Consider the following 16,267-nt stretch of genomic DNA (forward strand, 5'->3'; position numbering starts at 1 on the left):
CAATATGGATGTGTGAGAGTAAACAGAGTGGCCGTCAATGAGTTGTGTGTAATGATTAGTGGACAAAGTCAATTAAAGGGCCAGTTTCCTACATTTATTTTGTATTTTATACAAAAAATGGGCTGGGCATCTCTCTGTTGCTAGCTAAAAGTAAACAAACGTCTTGCTTGTTTATCATAGATAACAAAAGGTGTTTGTCAATACATGAGGAACAGACTTGTCCTCTTGAGAGCAATGTTCTTGACAAGTTACCTCGCAAGAAGGAACTTGCCAGCGCACAGGAACGGACAATGCACGTATAGGAGTTTGAGATATTCTGTGTACTTGCTACTGTGCAACAGCTCAACCTGAGCCTGATTTCACCAGCATTACGCTACCGTTTAGATGCACATAAATTCAGAATATGTGGAGGATGACGTTGAGCAAGAACACGAGAATGCAAGAACACACAAGAACGGGTACTGAGAAACAGCCATAACGAAAGAACGAAAAACTGAAGCATGGCACTAATAAAATCCCAGCGGTGCTAGTAAGCCACAGTTTTGATGTGTATAAGCAAAAATGACTAGTATTAACTAGTAAACATGGTGCTGTTAGCAAAATCAAGCTAAAATAAAACAGCTGCTTTTTGTTTATGCGTATGATTAAGATCCGTGAAGGACTGCAGCCACTAATTTCTCTTCCATTACAGCTACCTTACCTTTGATCTGACTGGTCAGCATAGAAAAACGCTCATGACGTAAGGTACTTGACCACCTTTTTAACCTTTTTCCCAACTCTAGAGGCTCGGAATGCTCCAAATATAACACAACCACGCAGGGTCAGTGTGCAAAAACAGCCACAATATGTATCTCTTCCATTGAAAACAAAAGAAAAAAGCACCTCGGCCCATAAAAGACAAGTCCAGTGTGAATCCCGCTTAGAGCTGTGGGTTGACTTACTCTTGCCGTTCTGGAGGCTGCGGTTATATCCGACTGGACTGAAGAACTCGAAGATGAAGACGGTCACGGCTACCACGGTCAGGCACATAACGAACATCATGACCCAAACAGCGGGGCTGTAGGGCTCTGAGATACAGACAGGCAGAGAGACAGATAGACAGAAAGAGAGAGAGAAAGATCCAAACAACTTTGTATGCTGTCTGCACAATTACATTTGTATTGATCATTAGGCTACAAAAAGCCTTCCATAATGTAAAAACAGACACGGATGCATTAATAACAAAATAAAGTGCAGCATTAAGTTTGGTCAGAGAATGTTTATCTATTGCATTTCAGTGAAGTGATATAAATCGTTTGTTTAGATGGGGAACACTAACTTTGATTGATGCATACAATATGCATCATCTGCACACTCGTTCATCATAATCTTATACGGGGAAAAATGACTTAAGCTTCCAATGAAAAACTGCTTTGTTTCTGTGTTTCCTTTCATTTTTTTAACTGTGAGACATGAACTCACCAAGGAAGGCGGAAGGTGAGACTGTTCCGTTGCTACGGGAGACCATGACGCTGATCCCCGTCTCCACGAAGGGCACTGAGAAGTCGATAACCTCTGACCTCTCCTCGTTAATCGTGAGCGAGCCGATAGCCATGTCTGCACGCTTGTACACCACCTAGTGGACAGGAGGAATAATTATAACATTCAATTACTACATTCAGCACAAACTTTAAAAACCCATATTTCACATATTTATATATATTTTTTTGCTTCTCTGAGATCCACTTATAAGATTTATGTACGTTTATGTATGAAAAACAGTCATGACTCATTATTACGTGGCCATTTTCCAACCTCTCTTTATCCCTTAAACCAGGGGTCAGTAACCCTAATGTTAGACAGAGCCATTTTGTCCTTTCAAAAAAAATCAAACCACCTTGGGAGCCTGTTTTTTTGAAGTCTGTTTTATTGGTTTATTGTTTTTTCTTGGCTGTAAATATGTCTCAGTATGTGCTAATGTACTAGTATAAACTAAAAATGTAATATAAACGCAAACACAGACTTACTTTGCTCTACTTTAAGCTTCGCTCAGCTACAGCCGCTTTTCTCGCATCTCCAAAAGGAAACATTTCCTCAAAAGTAGAACAGTTTCTTGTAAAATGTCTTTCAACGTTTTTTACGAGGCAGAAGTCGCTTCTCATTCAGCAACTTCTTGTTCGAATTTTCCCGTTCCACCTTAAATGGTGCCTGAGGTGCCAGACTGTAACTGCTGCACCACTTAAGGTGGAAAGGGAAAATTCGAAAAAGAATCTGACTTCAGCTTCGCGACTTTTTCACATTTGCCAGTTTTTCATTGCAGATTAAATGTATCATTTCGTCTCCAAATCATCAATGTTTGTCTTGAATCTCATTGTCTTTTCGTTAGCTACTAGCTAGACAAGATTGTTGTCTGCGTTGCTATGGTAACCAGCAGTCTGCGCTGATCCTCAGGGTTAAAGGGTGAATTAGCAGTTCTAAATTAACTCCAGCTTTTAAGACCATTTATTGTTAAACTGTGTTGAACGATCAGCAGAGCTTTATTTTACTGTAAAGGAGGATTATTTTATTTTTACCTAAAAATCTAATTCAGCTGCGGAGCCACAACAGGGCAGTAAAAGAGCCGCATGTGGCTCTGGAGCCACACATTGCTGACCCCCGTCTTAAACAGACTGTTTTTGTTACTGCGCCTTTAAGGTAGATATATGTAAATGAGCTCTGTTCTGATATACCCTACACTGTGCCTTATTCAAAAAGCAGTACATAGCAGGCTGAAACAGTCTGTATAACTTCAGTGTGAATACATGGAGCTAAACTGCTATTGGCTGAATCGGAGGGTCATACATTACAAAAACAGAAGCAGTTTTGCAGCTTAGTTTCCATGTAGAGTGAACAGTATGTGTTAAATTTTGATTGTTTACATCTTGTCTCAAACTGTAAAAAGGGTGAGATTACTCAGATTTCCACAACACAGGCCTTTTAAATTTGATATATGGCAGTAGTTAAAGGTTTCGGCACACCTACTTACAGGGTTTTTTATGTTTACCATTTTACCCGTTTTAGAATGAGAATGAAGACATCACAGATATGGATGAATTACCCAAAACAAATCCAAACTATCTTTTAGTTTCTTCAAAGTGGCCCCCCTTTGCCTCGATGCAGCCTCGAACACTCTTGGCATTCTCTACAGCAGCTTTATGAGGAGCCACCTGGGATGCTTTTCCAACAGCACTGAAGAACATACACATATGCTGTGCACTGCGGTAGCTGAGAAATATACTTGCTGGGGGGGAGAGTTTTTCAAGAAAATATTTTTTCATTTAATATTTTTGTTTTGCAGATTCCTGAGTGGTGCAGCTGTCTAAGCATCTCCCTGTCCTCCCTATCACCAGGAGGCTGCGAGTGTGATGCCTCAGCCAAGTGATTTTGGACTATTTCTTTTGGTTTATTCAACAATTTTTTTCATAAAATATAGAGGGCAACTCACTAAACAAAGCACTAAACAAATAGGCTGAAAGTCTTTAAGAGCAAAAAGATTTGATTTGAAAGATATGAAAGGACAAATGGTGATACTGGGCTACTGTCCATTTTAGAAAAGCTATTTATAAACAAGTTTATAGCATTTAAGCATAAGCCTCTTTCTGCAGGCCCCCTAGTGGCTATTTCGCTAGCAGAAAGGAAACTGATATCTGTAATCATTAAATTCAAACACAATATTTTTTATCCACAACTCATGTTTTAAGGTATCAGAAGAACTAGGACACTGCTGTGTGTAAAATGTTGTGACTCTGTGTTGAGCTGCTAGTGAGCAATGGTGGGTGAAAAGGGAGGGGTGAGAACCCCCTGCTGTGAAAAACAATTCACACCTCTCCACAAAGACAGCCGTCTCAAGATAAAACGGACAACTGCAGTTTTCGTCACATCAAACAATCCAGTACAATTGATACAATAAGAAAACAGCATTTAAACACAAAACACTTTTAAAACACTGACTTGCTCACCTATGAAGATAAAAATCCAGTTTGCTTCATACAAATTTCCATCAAAATATATTCCATCAATGTTACTGAATAAAAAAATGCATAGTGCAAAAACAGAGGGACCTCCAAAAATTGGCTACTGTGAAAAGTAGCCCATGTCCAGCATGTTTCTTGTATTTTATTTTTTATACATACACACACTTTTTTTCTGACAACGGCAATATGAACTCTGTTCTTATTGGTTTACAATCCATGATCTGAAACCCTTCTTATAACTTGGCTGAATGTGTGGATATAAGAAAATGAGTTGGTTCTTGTGACATCACAGAAACACTGAATTCAAAATAGGCTGTTTTTGCAGTTTTGTTTCTGCCTATGGACTGTATGGACTGGGGAATCAACAGTACGATTTGAAACGTTCACATACTTCTTAACACTCCAAAAAAAGTGAGGAAATTCTTCCACATTTTCCATGATATGGGCCCTTTAAGATTATGAAACATCCAACTAGGTATGTCCAAACTTTTGACTTGTGCCAGGTCTATAGAAACAGCTCCGTAGCTCATTCTTGACTCAGAGAGTAATCACAGGATTCTTAGCCCCAAGATACGTTTGTTATTGGCGGGTGAGTGTTTGTACATTTGTGTACTTACAGCCCCTTCGACTGCGCCCTGACTCTACAGTTTATTCTAGTCTTAATATAACACACCTGGCTGTAGCGATCACAAGCTGACTCCTGGGTGTGTGCAAACAGCTGCTGCAAAACACACACTGCAGCTTCCCAACCATTCAAACGGCTCTGCCGAATGTGCGGAGGAAGCCGTCCCCAAACGTTAAGAAAGCCCACGTCTTTTCCATCACAATTCACAATGCACTTTTTCTTTGATCGCTCTCTTTTCTTCACGGCCGTGTGTCGTCCGCGCGTGATGGAGCAGGAGTGAGCAGCTATGTTAAATCACCCACGTTAGAAGCTCCTCCAAAGCTTCTGTGACAGCTCAAATGCTGCAGAGAATTCAGAGTGGATGTATGTGTGTACCAGGTTTATGCCACGTTGTGGGGACCAAAATCTGTTTACATACTTGTGTAAGCTGTGGGGACTTTTCTTCCAGGTGGGGACCACAAGCTGGTCCCCTCAACATAGATCATTACATATTAAGGTGAAGATGCTTTAAAGTTAGCGTACGGTTAACTTTAGGATTAGGTCGGTAGTTTTTATAGTTAAGGTTTGGTTCTCCAGGAAATGAATGGAAGACTATGTAATGTCCCCACAATTCACAGAAACAAACACTGTGTGTGTGTGTGTGTGTGTGTGTGTGTGTGTGTGTGTGTGTGTTGGGGAGAGTAGATTCCTTCCTTTATACTACCATTCAGATTTTTTTACAATTATAACCAGTACGTTAAAAATTCGAAAGCACTTTTGAAATACATCACATATTTAGATTTTAATATTATAAAAATTTCATTCTAGAGCTGCAACGAATATTCAGTAGAATTTGATGGATTCGATAATTAACCTTATGGAACCGTCAGTGTTTTCAGGCTTCCAGTCCTCACTCTTGCAGTCGTTTGCAAAAGTCTAGACACCCTTGGTCAAATGACATGTTCTGTTGCTTTTCTAAGTGAAAATAAGCGAACACATCCTCTACAGGGGATGTAAATATGATATTTCTTTCTCGAAAATGTACACAATTTCTACTTATTTCCTGAATTTAACGTGTTGGGAAAAAAACATAAAATAATATGAAAAATGTGCTTAAAGCAGCTCCATAAAGGCTTGGCTGGGTGAGTTTGGTGTGAAAGAACTTGACTGGCCCTCACAGAGCCCTGACCTCTACTCCATCCAACACCTTTGGGATGATCTAGAACGGAGATTGTGATCCAGGCCCTCTTGTCCAACATCAGTGTCTGACCTCACAAATGCTCTTCTGGATGAATAAGCAAAAATTCCCACAGACTCTCTCCAACATCTTGTAGGAAGCTTCCCAGAAGAGTGGAAGCTGTTAGAGCTGCTAAGGGTGACCAACTCCATATTAATGCCTATGGATTTAGAATGGGATTCATAAAAGCTCCTGTAGGTGTGATGGGTAGTTGTCCCAATACTTTTGTCCATATGGTTTTTTTATTTAAAACATTAATTTCCAACTTGTGAGTGGTGATTTAAAGGTAGCGCATGTCAGTCAGAGGGTATTCATTAACTCTGTGAGGAAAGGTCTCTCTAACAGCCCAAACTAGGGGAGCATGATGAAGCTGTTAGAATGAGGAGGCTACAGTTTGGAGGTCTTGGGGGGGCAGGCCTGCTGCAAACCAGATCAAAGTTGCACACACACCCCCAGCCTGAGAGAATAACCTTTCGCCCAGTGCAGAGGGGCCTGTGCTGACAGCTGACTGGCTGAGGATCAGCCTGTGTAGAAAAAGGACTAACAGCGGCGGAAGAAGTGACGGAACGATGGCATGATCCTTAATAAGAGCCAAAGGGGAAATAGAGAAGTGGAGAAAGAGATAGAAAGGGGGTGAGATAGGAGGATGACAAAAGTAGGGAAGAAAGCAAGAGACGGAGACACAGACAGAGGGGGGGGGATAGAAAGTGAAGAATATAGATAAAGTGAGAGAGGAAATGGAAAAAGAGGCAGACGGAGAAAAGAGCTGCTCCGATTCCCTAGCAACCGTCTCCAGCGGGCCTCCCCTGGGGGGTGTGAGCGCCACAGCGGGGTCTATCTCTCAAAACAACACGCACACTCAGACATACACGCGCACAACAAGTGTGGGCATATCCAAGAGACAGTTCTGAAACTGGTATAAGAATGAGGTGCGCGTGGAAGTGCGAGGCATCCTTCGCGCTCGTGGGCGCCGCGTTAAAAGGGGTGCGCCGTGTTTTCGGCGGTAGTCTTGGGGGCGAGCAGAGACAGGCGGAGAATCCAGCCATTAAGCACAACACTTCACAGCCTCGGTGTTACATCACACAGCAACACAGAGCATCACACACACAAACACACATTCACACTCCACACAGCTATTTCATCAAACAGTGCAAAGATTTCCCTCACAGCTTTAACACCTACACATGGGCGCAAACATGGGTTAAATATTGAGGGACAACAAAATCACACGAGAAATGATTATCCAATTCGGCCTCATTCAGCAGCCCACCACTGACTCGTACTGCTGGAGCTCAGAGACTCAACACTGAGACCACCATAAAGGCCCAGAGTCCAACTTTTACAGACAAAAAGAAATGCACACGAAGTTTTAATTACCAATTCTGATCTTTGTCTTTCACATCAAGCCTGTATCTGACAGACCGCAAGGCTGCATAAATTTTTTTATCATAGCCAGCTGCTGACTGACCAATCAGAGCTCCGCTGTCATGTTTGTAGCAAATGACAGAACAGCTCATCTTGCCCATGGCAGAGCACAAAAAATGATACGACAAGCAAATAAAACTGCAGAGTTTAAGAGGTTACCTCCACACCACCGTGCACCGGCGGGCAGGGAAAAATAATATGAACCAATAACATCATGTTTCTTGTACGTAATCCAATGCATTTCAATTCATGTACAACTTTTTTTATTGCAAGAACAACAGCTGTAAGATTTCTGGCCACAGCTTGCTGGCTCTGGTAGCAGACGGCAGCTGCGCTGATCCAAGTTACGAACCTAAAAAATGTGCTGCCCCCTCTCCGCAAGGTAAAGAAGATGGAGAAGAAGTTCTGTCTAATCATGAAACATTGAAAGTAACATGACACACCAGTTGCACAGTTTATCTCAAGAGGTATCACAGGACAGGCCTGCGGGGGCACGGTGAAATTGTAATATCAACTCCCATCCAGGAGAAGAACTAATCAACAGTGAGGACCAGACGTGACAGGTACTTGGACACTCCCCATGCTTAAACCCTATAAGGCGCAGCACCTCAAGTTTCCCCCTGAGTTTGTCTTGGAGTGAATTGGGGGTCTCCTTCGAGTTGGACCTCCGGCTCCAGCTCTCTGATTGATCCCACTTTGAACTCAGTCAGAACTTTCTTATCAGAAGACTGGATAATACAAGCAAACTTCAGTTTCAGTTTCCCAGGATACTGCGACTGACACCGCAGGCTGAACCTAAGTCACTGAACCCAAATACATGTTTGAAAGCAACTATGAAGCTTTTCTTCCCTCTCCAATGTTGGCATGGTGGCATGTCTCGGGATGCTGTAATGCTCTAGAACCCTAACTGGTGTAAACTCTATGTGAATAAGTTTATCTTTGTTGTATGTGCTAACTAATCCAACTCACAGCACTGCTCTGCACTGTATGATCCACTCGTACCAGCACAGCACACACTAACACACCACCAACACGTCAGTGTTACTGTGTTACAATGCTGAGAATGACCCACCACCCAAATAACACCCGCTCTGTGGGGTTCCTGACCATTGAAGAACAGGGTGACAAATTATGCAGAGAAACAGATGGACTACAGTCTGTAGAACTACAAAGTGCTCCTATATGGTCAGTGGAGCTGATAAAATGGACAATGAGTGCAGTGGGGGTTTAATGGCATGCCTGATGAGTGTACATATCTTAGATTTCTTATACTACCTTGCTTCAGTTTGTTGTTGTTGGAAGAAAACCTTGTATCTCCATTTTTGATGTTTTCCAGTTTTTGACATAATATAAAAATTTCTGTTGCTCTTTACATTGTGTGAACATTTCATGATGAATGGACTAAAAGAACCCAAAATGACTTGGAAAAACATCTGGTTCCATTGACTTACATTAAAAGTAAAGTAGGTTTTTTCCTTCTCCTGTAAAGTTATCATTTTGGAGATACGAGGTTTTCTTCCGACAACAGCGATATCCTGCATTGTACTTTTATTATGAATTGCTTTATCATTAAACATTGCGAATGTTTTACCCATATGTGTCCCATCACAGTGAGTCTAAGAGCCAGAACAGGACTACTTATTGTCTCCTTACTTTTAAGCTTCAAAAGTGCCTCATTCAGAGACTGTTCTGTCCTGTTGGACTGCTGTTTCACTTATTAGAATTTTTATTATTATTACTGAAAGTAATGTCTTATACATTAATTTAGAAGTAATACTTTACCCATAATTCCCACATTGTCAAGTTATCTGCCCTATTTGATGAAGAAAAAAATACTTGATCACCATTTCTGAAATATGAGGCATTCAGGATTATAACAATTTTGTTATAACGTTATATAACATTATGGCTGTTAATTCTATTGCAACATCATAATGGCTATTAATGATATTAGATCTTCTTCATGAACATTCGTTTAAATAAAACTTCATTCTGGATATTAGTTTCATTAGAACTTCATTCTACAGCCTTTTCAGTCAATTAAAAATCTTCAACAGCTCTGTTCCTCATTTTGGACACATTTAACATTCGTTCATATTTTACAGCTTCATATTAATTGTCTGAAGCCTGTGAAATTGTACAGGATGAGCAGATCATTGTATATGTTTATCTGCTACCAAAACTAGTTGTATATTACTGAAAACACTGATTTCAGACTTTTGAACAATAGTGTTTTGATCCATATACAGATCAAAAGCACATTCAACCTGAATTATTAAAGCTTTCCCTTTTGATTCCTACACAACAATGTCAAGTGCAGGAAGAAATTCTCGTGCTGTCATGATGAAACCACTGAGCCTTGACTATGGAATGTTTATGTCTTTCTTGTGAGAAATTTGTTTTACTACTAAATCCACAACACAGTCCTGTCTAGCTGTATAAAAACCTCTGGAGGGACAACATCTGTTTAGAATGTATGCCACATGGGTCTGCATCATGCACCAGACTTTGTTTGTGGCCAGATATCAGAGTGAATATATTTATGTGGGGTGAACTGATTCAGAATCTTCCTCATCTCGTGCGATAAGGTAACATCTCAGTTCAGTACAGAAATGCCTTAATGAGACTCAACGTATATATTGTTGCTGTCCAATGAAAAACATGTCTCTCCATTTTTTGCAGTTTTTGCTTTTCTGCATCATTTGAGCTCAGCAGCTGTCCTTCACATTGTGTGAAAATTTCATGATGATTGGACCAATAGAAATGCTCCAAAACTGCTTAGAATAAAATGTCTTTACAGTAACTGACATTGAAGGTAAAGAATGTTTTTGCCCTCTCCTATAAAGTCACTATTTTGGAGATACTTGTTTTTCTTTGGACAGTGACGATATATTAATGCTTCCACTTTCAGTTCAGTTCAGAATTCAAGATTAGCAATCTGCACACTAGACTTTGCAAGTTCACGCCACCTTGCAGAATTGGTGAGGACGAGGCTGGTCCAGAAGATGGTGAACAAAAAAATCGCTCATGTTGGTGCAGTCAGCAAGCTAGCTAACTCACTGACCATCAACAGAAAAAACAGAAAAGTAGCGGCAATGGGGTGACTTGCGCGCAGCTGCAGTTAGCCAACAAGCTAACATTGCAGGTAGCAAGCATTGAAGATAATAATACAGTCTCCTTACTGACCATATCACACAGTCTCTCTTCTGCATTGAGCATTTTTTACATTTTGGAAGCTCTGTGCTGCGAAGCCCCAAGATTAACACTAGCACCAGTAGCACTACTGGTCAAAAATGCAAATTTGTTTGTTAAAGTCAGCAAAATTCACACATATGAAATTCATTCGACCTGGAAGTCGAGTGCAACATGAAAGTGTTCAGCATGGCAAATTCCTTTGAAATGAATGGAATTTTGCTGGCAAATGAAAGCATGCCTGGGTCTTATAAGTACAATATTCAAGACTTGGCGCAGTGGAGTTCTGCCGAATCCATTCAGACTGGTTTCTTTGCAGCATAAAAACTCTAAACAAAAGCTGTGCTTTATAATGTAGCAAAATTAAACATGGCCAATTAAAAAAAACAAGTAATATTATTATAATATTATATTATATTATTCTTTAGTTCTACTGACAGAGAAGGGTGATGAGTGGACATTCCAACAAAATCATGAGCTAAACAGCCTAGCACAGAGCTAACAAATTGGCCACAAGCTTACAAGCTAGCAAGTTCATTCATGAGATCTGAATTTACATGCTAGTCAGAAGCTATTATGTTCTTCCCAAGCTAATGTACAAGCCATGATCTAACACACTAGGCACAAGTTAATATACACTTCTGTAAAGTGTGCTTTCCTCCTCTGCTTTTGAGGTAAAGAGGAAGTCATTTTTTCAAGAGCCTTACACAATCTGATACAACATGTTAAGATGTATTATTACACCCCTAGTATTTCATAGAAAAGATCTGAAATTGCGTCTCCATAGTGAAAATGACATGAAGACACAGGCAGGAGCACTACAGTAAACGGGATGTGTTCTGGAATGATCTGAAAATAGATGGCCGACTAGCTTTCCTTGCAGTTTCAATCCAATCCAATGTTGTTGTTGTTGTTCTTTTGTGTACATTTAATTTTCAGAATCCATCTTCATTGTTTTTGACTGTAGTTTATGAGCTGTTCCATTATAATCTATAGTCTACATCCTTCACAAATGCATCACCCACATCCACCTACCTGCATTCAGCTGTAACACATCTCAACATGCAGAACATTTCCAGAGCGGCAGAGCTTCACACTGACAGCACACGGAATTCAAACCAGCAACGCACACACATAGCAGGGGTGTATGAATGCATTAATGGATTATGATGCTTTTATCTGAAGGTGGCAAATCAACTGCATCAATTATGGAATGAAAGTATCAACTATAATTAATTATAATTATATTCAATAATACAAAAATAATATTTAATTATGAATAGGCCACAAATAAGCACAGAGGACGCGACGTACAAGCAGTGCAAAACACAATAATGTTAGCCTTCTGTGTTTGGCTAAATGTCTGAGTCAGGGATGTTTGAGCACTGTTTCAAATCCCGCTGTCTAGTCCAGTGGATCTGAAGTAGTTCTCTTTGTTTTTGGAAGAACACTTAAAGGAGTGGCTGGTATTTGGGTTTACCCTTAGCCTAACATGGCCTAATAATGTTTCTTACAGATTCGTAATTGTACAGATTCATTGTATGGTTAGAGAGTTACACCATCAACACATACATCCACAGGTTCATGCAAACTAGTAATATAATACAGGGTAATATTCATTTTTTCCAATACAGGGGTTGTTTCACGTGTTGCAAAAATAAGGACTGGCTGGGGGGTCTGAGGCCAGTTTGAGAACACAGTCAGATTTTGTACTTTAAAAATATTTGTGAAATTGGATATACTGACATAAATCTGCGGTGGTTTTCACTACAGATGGCCTGAAATTTTAGCAACCGAAACACTTCAGTCGAAAAGTGGTTAAAAGTGCCACTTTCGATTTTCAGCCGAAAGAGAAAAAACTACACTACAACGAAGTGTCAAACTTAACAAATAATTTTAATGATAACAAAAATTAATAAAACACTCTTTTTCTTTGTCACTTTTCTGCACCATTTAGCACAGATGCGTTCAAACAGTTGGAGCAGCAGCAGATTAAGGGGTGGTGAGGGGGTGGAGTTTCTATTCTAGAAATGATGAAAAAATTACTATTGTTATTGTTAAACTATGGTACTATTGTGCCAAAGTGCAAAATATAACTAAAACAAAAAAAAAGGAATTCAATGCCTTGAATGATTAACCGTTCTCCTTTATTAAGGACGCTGGATTTCGTGGCACATTCTGCATCCTACATACTGTAATAAATGTATTATTTAATTTGTGTACATTGATTTTATTAAGTAAATAAGGTAAAACCAATGTTGGCATTTCTTTTTTACTTCTTTATTGAAAATGTGGTGCAAAAACCACGACACCTATTGAATTATGAAATTTACACCCTAATGCATATGCACACACACACACACACACTCTGAACATCCACATGCTTCATGAGCTGCAGCCTCACACCAAAAGATCCAGCATCAGGTCCTCCTCCATCCCATAATCCCTACTGTTTGATCATCAGGAGTGCTAATACCGAAGGGAACTGCAGCCTGGCTTTAATCAGTACGCTCCCTTCTGCTTAATGCCTTTATTCACACATGCAGGAGCACAGCCTTGCCATGGATATCGCTGAGTGAGCAGCACATCCCATTACAAACTCTCTCTCATCAGCAGAGTGGGGAAGGACAGGCATCGAGTGGAATACAGTAAATTAGATTACGAGCGATATGAGAACTGTGTCACCGATACGATACTGATTGTAGCGAGATCAATGTTAATATCTCACAATATAATTTTACATGATTTACACAGACTATTTTAGTAGTTTCAGTTAAAGAGGGCTGATATGACGTCAAATATGATTATGGCAGTTCTTAAACTCAATTAAACAGAAAATATAACACGTTTAAATAATATCACTATAAAACAAGCTGCTTATAAATGTCCTTAGTCCACATTCAAACAGACCAATAACACAACCTTTTCATCTAGAGTTTCCTTACGACAGTGTAGCTGTTTTTTGATCAAAATAGCACCTACACATTTATCTATTATAAAATTTAAAGAGATCATATCATTACTTTATTGAAGGGAACTGAGGGAGCTGATGCCAATAAATCTGCAGAACTTTAATACTGGCCAATTGTATCAGTCAAATGGGACCTACAACAAACAGAGCTGTGAAGAGGAACGGCAGCTTTACCTCCCCCACCATGCCGTTCCACACGCCGTCAATCTTCTTCCCGTGTTTTCCATTGGTCACCAGGTAGAGGTCATAGGTGAAGCCCACGATCCTGGCCAGCCGCTTCAGGATGTCGATGCAGAAGCCCTTGCAGCACTGTTTCACTGGAGCAACGCCTTCCTGAAGAGCCCTACGAGCAGAGAGAAAGAGATCAGACAGGACGGTGTAAAATTCATATCAAGATCTCAGTGGTCAAAATGATCACAGTTGTTCGTATTATCGCAGTAACGAATACACTGAAAATATTTAAAAAAGCACTAAAACACACTGAAATCATTTCGCCATAGCTATTATACTGACAGACGACTTTTTTATGAATCACTTCATATTTCTTTACAACGCTAAAACACTACGGCTACAACTTACATAAATATGAAATTATCCCTAGCACCACTGCTGTCTAGAGGCCTGCATGGGCATGACATTGAAGCCTGAGTCCGACCCATATCCACGATTTTGAGACCTGGCTGGCACTGCTAAACCTGACTCCAACCCAACGAGATGGACTGTCAGACACAGATTTACAGTGTTTTGCCTGTTAGTAACAGCTTGAGATGACATAAAATAAACAAAACTCTACACAGTTTTCTGAGAGCTGAGCATTCACTGTAGCCGACACTGACTTGAATGGCGCAAGGAAGAACTCTGACACTGATTTTGTTTTGGGCTTGTAGCTACTGTGGAACAGCTGCAACTAAAGTCAGTGTGTCACTAAAGGTGTCCCAGTCCTCCTGTTAATGTAGCTCACAATACTATCGCAAGCTCTACACTGTACGTGACCAGTATGCAATATCTGAAATAACAACCAGGTCATAATCTCTCCACAGTGTAGACATCCCTGAGTTAAAACAGCTCCCCTTTCAGTGAGCCTTTTTTTTTATTCCATCCGTAGAGAACAGTTAGTAAGACCAGCTTTTGTTGCACACATACCAGTTTGTAGCTATTTTGCTATACACATACTAGCTTGTATGGCTAAAGGGGTTTTGGAGGAATCCATGCTATTGGACACTGTTGTTCCACTGGTGGCTGTAGGTCTGGGTCAGCTTTAGCCAAGGACTAAGCACCAGGTTGAAAGCTAAAGAGAAATACAAAGTTGTCCAAAGTTCACTGTACTTGTGCACCTCTTAAAATAGTTATATTAAAGGGTCCTTATTGGGCTTCTGGAATTCTGGATGCATTTAACCATTTTAGGGTCCTTCATTCACTGCTGCTGTTTTTACATCAAATTTTTCTGGGGAATTTTATGATGTTCGCTGAAAGGACATCTCAGATCTGCTTTAAAAAATCAGTGTAATTAGTTGATATGGAATGAGTTGCAGTTAGGATGTTAATTAACCAAGATCACCTGAGATTGAAATAAGATACCTGTGGAGAGTATATACCACTATGCACATATCAAAGATTTTAATGCAAAATGTTAAAGTAACTGGTAGGTAATTTAACTACCACTTATAGTAGTTAAACCATTCAGTCAAATCATCCTTGCTGCTAGATTTGTAATAAAGTATTTATTAAGTAGTATTAATAAGAACACTTGCATATGTTATTTAAATTATGGGTGACACTTTATTTTGAGTGGTCCTTTTTAAATGAAACAAACATTCATCAGACTCTTAGTAACATGTCAGAAACATGTAAGGGTTAGGGTTAGGATTAGGTTTTGAGTTGAGGTTAAGGTTAGGATTAGGGCCAGGGTAAGGGTTAGGATTAGATTTTGGGTTGAGGTTAAGGTTAGGGTTAGGATTAGGGCCACTGTGAGGGTTAGGTTCTTTAATGGAAGTAATATATTAACAATACATCTTCTTAATGTAAGTAATGTATCAACAGAACATCTATAAGATATTTACTTCAGTGTATTCAGATGCTTCACTGCTGCTACTTCACTGATATATTGTTGATGTATTACTGATAATCTGTTAAGAGTTTATTAATCATCTACAAAGGACCACCCCAAATCAAGTGGCTGTATGAAAACACAAAAATTGGATCGAATCACCTCTATGAGGTGAGTGTGAGGTGTGAGTGTGGGGTATGCCTGGGAGAAATTTTAAAATGTTATTTTCTTGTTAACAAATCAGGGCTATATGTCGTAAAGCTTACTATCTTTTAAGTTACTATTAAATGTTCATAGCCATATTTGTTAAAAAAATAAATAAATAAATACTACACAAAAATATATTCATTAGAATACAAGCACAAGCCCGACCCGAGCCTGATGTTGTTCCAGCTTGTGCTTTTCAGGCAAGCTGTAGTAGCAGATTTACTTCCAGAGTGACTGTTTTAAAAAATGCTAATTGTACACAGAAATCAGAATCATAAAACTTCAAGTGGGGGCTCCTAAATAGCGTAACTGTCTAAGTGTTGGCTCTACCATCAGGATGTTGTGAGTTTCAAGCTAAAGCCATACGTGGCTGGGAATCCAAGAGAAAACAATTGGCCTCACTCACTCTGAGTGGGTAGGATGGTCCTCCCTATCCACCATCACTCAGCACAATGCTAGCCAACGTGGGCGTCTGTTAGCTGAATTGGCAGCTAGCATTTTCCTCCAAGTACATTAAGCTGTCCAAAGATGCTGTGTTATTGGCAGTTTGAAAAGATGTGGTGGTGCTTCATATGACTCGCCTTCACTCTCC

General features: G+C 39.8%; 1 protein-coding gene across 1 annotated transcript in view; it reads right to left on the minus strand.

The window, feature by feature from the left end:
• Positions 1-16,267, minus strand: part of LOC118814685 (glutamate receptor ionotropic, NMDA 2D) — a 97,325-nt gene that overhangs the window by 18,315 nt on the left and 62,743 nt on the right. Inside the window, 3 exon segments of the mRNA XM_036580408.1 lie at positions 942-1,067; positions 1,462-1,615; positions 13,596-13,764. Of these exon segments, the coding sequence (XP_036436301.1) occupies positions 942-1,067; positions 1,462-1,615; positions 13,596-13,764 (449 nt within the window).

This window comes from Colossoma macropomum, unplaced genomic scaffold (genome assembly GCF_904425465.1).
Source record: "Colossoma macropomum unplaced genomic scaffold, Colossoma_macropomum, whole genome shotgun sequence".
NCBI lineage: Eukaryota > Metazoa > Chordata > Actinopteri > Characiformes > Serrasalmidae > Colossoma > Colossoma macropomum.